Source organism: Cardiocondyla obscurior, linkage group LG03 (assembly GCF_019399895.1).
Source record: "Cardiocondyla obscurior isolate alpha-2009 linkage group LG03, Cobs3.1, whole genome shotgun sequence".
Classification (NCBI taxonomy): Eukaryota; Metazoa; Arthropoda; class Insecta; order Hymenoptera; family Formicidae; genus Cardiocondyla; species Cardiocondyla obscurior.
The window spans coordinates 7,604,804-7,613,901 of record NC_091866.1 but is presented as its reverse complement, the minus strand read 5'-3'; the positions used below and the strand labels follow the sequence as shown (position 1 = coordinate 7,613,901).

Below are 9,098 nucleotides of genomic sequence, written 5' to 3'. Positions count from 1 at the left end.
GTGGTCCTTTCAAAAATATTTTTGGAGGCCTGGTTAGTCTTGGCGGCTCCAAGTCGATCGTGTGGAGGACCCACGGTCTTAGCACGAAGCCGGTGATGTGCTTCGGCTTTGGCGACAATGTCGGCTGAGCTGTAACGCCTTTTAAGATTCCTGTGGTCCCCGGCGAAAATATTACTTTCTTCTGGATCGTCGGCAAGTTATTATCCTCGTCCGTCTCGTCCGGCTTTCCGCTTTCTTCAGGACTTGTTGGAACTTACTTTGGCGTCTTCGGTTGATGACGGCCTCTACGTATCCGTTTCGGCGGCATCCGACTCTGGAATTCTCTCTTTAGCTTTCTTCCGCTAATGTGCGTCTTAAACAGAGCACTAGAAGCGTACTTTCTTCAAAAAGTGACGAATTTGCTTTTCGTGGTTTTTCCACCGATCCTGGGCCTTTTTATATTCCTGTGTGTCCTTTTTTACTCGCGGATTATTAATTATTTATCTGCGGCTTCTAGTGGTTGTTGTTGTCGTTATTATATTGCCGCGTTACCGCGGCATACATAGCTGTATGTCGGGCTGCGTTTTCTGTTCGCCGCGTTGCCTTCCTCCTGGCGCGTTATTCTTTGTGACGGCCTTTTTGGGCCGCCACATTACAAAAGAAAAAATTTTCTGCTTTTTTAATCCGTGCCATATGCTCAAGTTAGTTCGTAATACGTTAGGTGATAAATTACAACTATATCATAATAATAAAATTATTTCTTGGCAAAACATTGTATCTTTACAAAAATTGCAAGAAACTGAAGGCTTAAAACCTGCTACCAAAATAAAAAAAAGACACATCTTGTTTCATAATACTAAAATAAACGTAAAATTGGCTGCTCAAACACTCACTGAAAGTGTCGATATAGGTTTACAATTTTGCAGTTATTTTGTTCCTGATCAATTTAAAGACGCAAAAGAAACTGGCTTATTTTGCCAAATGTTTAATGATGGCTTTGACATATTAAACGTAAGATCTAAATTTTGCAAAAAGAAAAAGTGTAATATACCTCTTACAGATAAATCTTATGAGGAATTAAAAAAATATGCTACAAATATAATACAATATATAAAAGAGTTATATTATACCGAAAACGAATCAATTTTAAAAAGTAATCGAAAGACTGGCTTTCTGGGTTTTATTGTTTGTTTAACAAATATATTTGATTTATTTGATATATTAAAACAAAAAGGACTAAAATATTTACTTACGTACAAATTAAATCAAGATCACTTAGAAACATTTTTTAGTGCGTTACGTAGTAAAGGTGGTTTTAATGATAATCCAAATGCTAAACAATTTGAAACCACTTATAAACGATTACTTGTTAGACATGAAATTGAAAGTTCAGAAAAAGGAAACTGTTTAATAAACGATATACAGATTTTATATGTGTCTTCGGCAAATAAATCAAATATAAGTGATGGTATATTTACCGAAGTTAATGATGCGTTATCTATTAATGTATTTGATCACGATTACTTATCTACCTTATGGTCAATGAGTTCTTATATTGAGGATATAATTAAATACATTAGTGGATTTGTAATTAAAAAGCTTTCAAAAAGTAATTTTGGTGAGGTATGTTTTACTTTTTTAACTGCAAAGTCCACTGATTCAATATACTAATAAATTTAAAAAATAGAGGAAAATTATTTTTTCCGTCAAAAGATGTAATAAAAATAGCAATCGTATGTAAAACTATTATAAGAGAAAATAGTCACATTATTTTTAAAACCAAAAATATTAAAAATATCTTGATTATAAAAACGTTTAAAAATGTTTGCTATTTTGTATTCAATGATTTAAAAATGACGGAACATATTATGGAACAAGATGCTTTAAATAACCACAAGACGGAATTAATAAAAACTATAACTAAAATTTACATAAATTTGCGTTTATTCCATGAAGGAAAAAATGCAAATGACATAAAACATAAAAAATTTATTAAACAAAAATATTCCAAATTAATACATTTTAAGCATCAGTAATATATTTAAATGTTATTTATTTTGTTAACAAAAATGTAGAAAATAAAGTTATTACTATTTATTACATATGTATAGTGTGTACATAAATCATTATTATAAATTATTAATTATTATTTATAAAATATATTATATATATTATTTTTCATTTTATAAATAATTAATTTAATTTAATTTTTTTATTTATTATATATTTATTTATTTTTTACGATATTTATACATTTCGACTCTTACTTCATGCATTTCGCTAATTGAAAAACGTGACGTCTCCGCGTTTGCGCATTAAGGACAATGGTAATACTCTACTTTTCTCTCTCGCACCGAACTTGGTCATAGATTCAATTTGACATTCCCCCTCCAGTAATATATGCTCTAAGGCCTCGGGTGCTTATGTATGTCAGCGCACACCTTAGCGGGTTACTTAGGCTTTCGATTTACTTTTTAAGAGCAGATTGTTGGCGATTTTGACCGGTCAACTAATCCGGTATATGACCAGTCGTGTATAAAAATCAAAATTTATAATATGAGTTTTACAAATGAGAATTACAATTAACGCCACGGGGATGGTACGCAGTCGTGGCCGGTTTAATTAACGCGAAAAAGCGGGTGTAAGTCCTTCGTATTCGAGCACGCGGCGGCACGCGGTGAGCACGTGTTCGCCTTGTAAGATCCGCACTGAATTTAGAATGAGTTTCTGGTGAGTTTTACTATAGGGTGAGGTCGGTCCTTTTGATAGTTATATAGAGTTCGCAATGAGTCTAAATTGCAAGCACAATTATATTGATTATGAGACCAAAACGCTGCGAAGTCTGACGAGTTACTGAGCACGAGGTTCAACACGCCTCGTGCTGCAGGATGATGTCTTCCAGAAGATTCTTGGCGTGTTGCACACTGCGAAGATGATCTGGATGAGTTGTACTGGAGACAAGGCGATGAGTTGAACGATGATTAGCACGATGAGTAAGAATTCTGAGAGAAGCACACTTCACGTTGTTGCACACGAGGTGATGCTTGGCACGGCTGAGTGAACACTGATAAGCCTCGAGCCGGCAACGCCTTCGAGAATCGGAGACAATTATCGAACGACGGATCGATATCGATCCGTCGCCGGCGATCGGCCACGAGGTGCTGCCCCCGCGGCGGTGACATGATTAATTACTAAATTGAAATCTTTTAACAAGTCGGCTGGTCATTTTTACTCCCGAGAATTGAGTTTGCCTCTAAACCACCTAGCGGAGTTGAGGCTAACTCTTCTCATTGACAGCTCGTGCTGTCACGGTTGACAGGTTAGCAGGTTAGCTTTTGCTGTAGCAGACGACGCATTATGCCGCGTTCACAAAATGCGTCAACCGCTACATAGAACATGAGAAAGTATGTCTTCAGATTAGAATATTATTCAAGGAAAGATGCGACGTCTTAGCTGAAGCGGGACATGTCGCATCTGAGAAGAGATTTAGTTGTAAGAATGTCAGACATTTACTTTGACCATAGATGTATCATCAGAAAACAACGATGATACAAAGTAGAGTGCAATGTTTTTGAATGTCTTTAGAATGTCTATTAATAAATTATATAAAGTACGTAAAGTAAATTATATATATACATACATATGTTGTTTTTTTTTAAACATGAGCACAAATATTAAATCAATTTAAAATTTGTTGTCCTGGTAACATATTTTCTAAAATACATTATATATTTGTCCATTTTTAAAACAAAAAAAACAAATATTGAACATAAAAAATATTCAAATAGTATTATGAATATTAAATATTTCAAGATTTATTAAATTACACTCATAGAATGATTGATTTCGTTATATTAAACATTAGTCCTATATGGTTTACACTTTATATACAGGGTGTTTCTGATCAGTGGATTTTACCGTAAATGGTAAATAGAACAAATCGAAACAAGACAAGAAGTCCTTTACCATTTTGAAAAATTCTCAATAGTTTTCGAAAAAATAATTAAAATATATAAAATATGCAGGCATAAGAGCGACAAGGAAGCTGCGCGTGAGCGAGGGCGACAGGCGAATAACTAGAATTGGCGCTGTCGTCTGTCGCGCTCACTCACGCGCAGCTTCCTTGTCACTCTTATGTCTGTGTATTTTATATATTTTAATTTTTTTCTCGAAAACTATTGAGAATTTTTCAAAATGGTAAAGGACTTCTTGTCTTGTTTCGATTTGTTCTATCTCTCATTTACGGTAAAGTCCACTGATCAGAAACACCCTGTATAATCATATAACCGAAACATGAATTTTAAAGATTTATCTAATAAAATAGTAATTCACCTATAATTATGTTGATTTAGTAAATTTTTCACATTGTTGTTTTTTTCAGATTAAATTCTTTACTATAATCTAATCTAAATTTTGGCATTTAAAAAAAAAGAAAGAAAAGAAATTGAAAAAGAAAGAGAAAAAAGAAGAAAAAAAAAAAGAGTTAAAAAAACGATAAGAGTGGAACAAGAGAAAAGAAAGAAGAAGCATTTAAAAAAATTAAAAGAAAAAAAAGAAATAAAAAAAGGGTGAGAAGGAAAAAGAAAAAAAAAAAAGAAAAAAAAGAAAAGTTAAAGAAAGAAGTGTGAAAAAAAAGGAAAGAAAAAAGAGGGATTAAAACAAGAGAAAAAAGAATAAATAAGAAAAAAAAAAAAAAAGGGTGGGAAGGGAATTGGGAAAGGGAGTGGGGATAAGATATTTTAAGTTTTAGACTTTATTTAATGATGATAAAAATAATGATGATAAAAATGATGATAGAAATGATGATGATAAAAATGATGATGATAAAAATAATAATGATAAAAATAGTGACGACATTAATAATATAATTTATTATACAAAAAAATTAATATACAAAAATAATTGATATACATATATATTTATAATAAATAATATTTGAAAAAATATAATTATTAATAGTTATTTTCATTATTTATTTAATACATATTATTTAAAAAAAACATTTATTAAATGCCAAAACGAAAAAAAGAAAACAATGAAGAAGATAGAGAAAAAATTAAGCGACAATGTAATGAAAGAAAAACATTAAATCAACATAATTATCGACAAAAAAAATATTAACTAAAAAAAACCAAATATCTGATAATATTTGTATTGCCAGTACATCTAATGCCACTAATATACCTGATATTATTGAAAACACTAATACATCTCATGTTACCCCAATACATCTCATGTGATACATGTTAAACATGTATCACAACAACGTCAATTACGTTATCGAAAACATAAAAAAAACGACTTGTTTTTAATTATATTTCAATAAACAATTTAGAAGAACATTATATTGGTACTATAAATATAATATGTATACATTTTAATGCTAAACATTTTGAAGCAGAAAAAGTTTCAAATAAAGGAAATTTATTTTATGATTGTTGTGATCATGGAGCAGTACAAATTGAACCACTCCCTGAATTTCCTAATTTTTTACGTACTTTATTAGAAGGAAATCATGTTAAATCGAATAATTTCTTACAACATATACGTAGTTATAATTCAACATTTTTATTTGCATTATTTAACGCTAATTTAATAAATTTTGAAAATAGAAGGCCTGGTCCATATTGTTTTAAAATACAAGGACAAATATATTATCAAATCAATACAGCATTATATGCTGCAGAAAATGAAAGATCAACTTATGGACAACTTTTTATTATAGATTTAAATAAAGCGGTTAATCATCGTTTAAATGTAAATTCTTATTTAAATTTAGAAATTGTACAAAATCTTGGTTTTTTATAATGCGAGAATATAATATATTCGCTCAATCATACCAAATGATGGGTGAAGAATTAGAAAATCAACGACAATTAGCATCTAATTCAAATCAAGTGTTACCAGAATTACAATTGTTATTTACATTAAAACCAGGAATGGATCGTCGTCGATATAATTTTCAAAGAATAAATGAAGTTGCTGCTGTCTTTTCTACAAATGCTGATGGAGAAATACCAGAATCGTATGTTACAATACGAAATAAAAGAACTAAAACATTACAAGTAGTTAATTCTATGATCCTAATGTTGAACCATGGATATATCCATTATTTTATCCATATGAAACTCGAGGATGGCACCGTAATTTAATGAAATTAAACAGTAACAGACGCATAACTAGAGGACAATATATTAAATATCGCATGGCTATTCGCGATAATTTTAATGCTTTTTTGTTAGGACGACGATTATTTCAGCAATGGCTTGTAGATAATTATGTAAAAATTGAAAAAGATAGAATAGATTTTTATAAAAATTATCAAAAAAAATTACGTATCGAAACATATCAAGGTTTAATAGATTATATGCAAAATGTCACGAATAATTCAAATAAACGTATAGGAAAAATGGTTGTACTCCTTCTTCTTTTATTGGATCACCGCGAAATATGTTACAAAATTATCAAGATGCAATGGCAATAGTTACGAAATATGGAAAACCAGATCTGTTCATCACAATGACATGTAATCCGAATTGGCGTGAAATTCAAGAAAATCTTTTACCTGGTCAACAACCTTCAGACAGACCTGATATTTGTGCTCGTGTTTTTAATATTAAGAAAGATTATCTTATAGATTCAATTGTTAAACAAAAAATGTTTGGTGAAACAGCAGCATATGTATATGTAATTGAATTCCAAAAACGAAGATTACCACATATACATTTATTAATTACGTTAAAACATAATTTCAAAATAACAATACCAGAAGTTATCGATAAATATATTTCTGCTGAAATTCCAAATCTATATAAAAATCGTACTTTACATGATATAGTTATGAAACATATGATTCATGAACCTTGTGGAGATTGGTGTAAAAAAGACAATCGATGTTCTAAACGTTATCCAAGAGCATTTCAAGAAGAAACTAAAGTTGATGAAAATAATTATCCATATTATCGTTGACAAGATACTGGTAAAATTTATGAACGACCAGGTGGATATAAAGTAGATAATCGTCATGTGGTTCCATATTGTCTAACATTATCAATTATATTTAATTCTCATATTAATGTTAAAATAGCTTCCAGTATTAAATCAGTTAAATATTTATATAAATATATTTACAACGGTTATGATGCAGCAGCTATAACAATTGAACCGGTAACTGAAAATATTATTGATCATGATAAAATACGTAATTTTATTGAAGCACGTTATGTTGGACCTGTAGAGGCTAGCTGGCGAATACTTAATAAAAAACTACAAGAAAAAAATCATGCTGTAACACGATTACCTATTCATTTGCCAAATGAACAAAATGCAATAATTGAAAATGAATCAATTGAAAATGCATTAACTTTTGCATTAAATCAAGTCACTATGTTAATCGATTATTTTGTATTAAATTTACGTGATATTAAAGCAAAAAATTTTTTATATATATAGAAATTCCACAATATTATACGTTTAAGAAAGAAAAAATTAATGGTCAAAATATATCACACTGGAAAAAACGTCAAGGTTATTTTAATTGTATTCGTCGAATGTATTCTGTTGTAAAAACAAGATTTTTTTAAATAGGTGCGCTTCGAGCGCCCGGTCAGCCGGCACTGGATTGATTGATATGAATATTCCGGCGCTCGAAAAAACATAAAAGTAGCTTTGTTTGCGTGCCTCTCGATGTTCAGTTTTCTGGCACGAATTTGTGACGGAGCGGAGCTCTCATTACGCTTTTCTAATTATAATAATGTATAAAATATAGTTATTGTTGTTCAGGATTAGCTAATTAATAAACGAAAGTTATATCTAACATATATTTGCGGTCTTTAGTGCGGGGATAGTGGTGTGTCCGACGGGCCGTGATATTTACGCTTTCACGGCGTTTGTTAATACCCGAGGCGTCGTGGTATTACATCTTTTCGCTTATACGGCTTTAAAAGCGTACTGCAAGGCCGCATTGCAATTATTCCTGAAACGATACCGTCCGAACGGACTTCTCCTGGTGCCACGTCTTTTAGACGATTGTTGCTGGACAAAGGCCAGCCTTGCATAGAATTCAGGGTCACATCAGCATAGACCATAACCGCCAATTTCCCTGATCATTTATTTCAGCGTATATTTGCATACTTACGCACGAGCAAGGACGAAAGTATTGACGAAAAGAGAGGCGCTAATTGATTGAATTAATAATTTCCGTTATTCTATAAGTTGTGAGTACGCTCATTATTTAATTTTTTTTCTTCGTGTTTCTTAAACATAATTGTATTAATACTTTTTTCCTTTCAGTTTTTACATGAAAATTAATGTCGCGATTTGGAAACCCCGAATGAGAGCCAGAGAAAACGCTGGAATTATTTTCAATATATCTATAGTTATTTAATCAAACATATTCTGTGAGTCTATCGCAAACGGGGTTATTTCATTTACGATTATTGTTACTAACAATTAAAGGAGCCACCAGTTTTTATGATTTAGAAACTGTTAATGGTATAATTCATCAAACATTCACAGAAACATGTTTGGCTTTTGGTTTGGTTGAAGATGATGATGAATGGGTTAGATGTATGAATGAAGGTGTTAGATGGATGATGCCACGACAACTACGCAAATTATTTGTACGAATTTTAATACATTGTCAACCATTACATCCTAAAAAACTTTGAGAAAGTTTTAAAATAGCTATGTCAGAAGATTATGTACGACGATATGGTACAATACAAGGAGAAAAAAAAACTTTAAAACAAATTAACACTATGCTTATAGCAGAAAATAAAAGTATTTCTGATTATTGGCAAATAGAACAAATGGAACTAATTGAAAATGATACAGAAGAAAATCCAGAAAATTATGAAAGAAACGAACAAATGAGGAAAATAGTAACTGAACAATATAATGAATTAAATGAAAAACAAAAACAAATTGTTGATTTAATATTACAAAAAATAGACAATAATGATAATAATAATAATAATTGTTTTTATATTGATGGTCCAGGTGGAACAGGCAAAACATTTGTATATACAACTATATATTATTTAGCAAAAATTAAACAAAAACAAGTATATACAATGGCTTTTACAGGAATTGCTGCAACATTACTTTCTTTTGAAAAG

The 9,098-nt window shown here is 30.8% G+C and overlaps 1 protein-coding gene across 1 annotated transcript; it reads left to right on the top strand.

The window, feature by feature from the left end:
- Positions 1-5,825: 5,825 nt before the first annotated feature.
- LOC139101276 (uncharacterized) lies at positions 5,826-6,948 on the top strand. The gene is made up of 2 exons (XM_070654309.1): positions 5,826-6,004; positions 6,384-6,948. The coding sequence occupies exons 1-2, from the start codon at positions 5,826-5,828 to the stop codon at positions 6,946-6,948; spliced, it is 744 nt and encodes a 247-aa protein (XP_070510410.1).
- Positions 6,949-9,098: the final 2,150 nt, after the last annotated feature.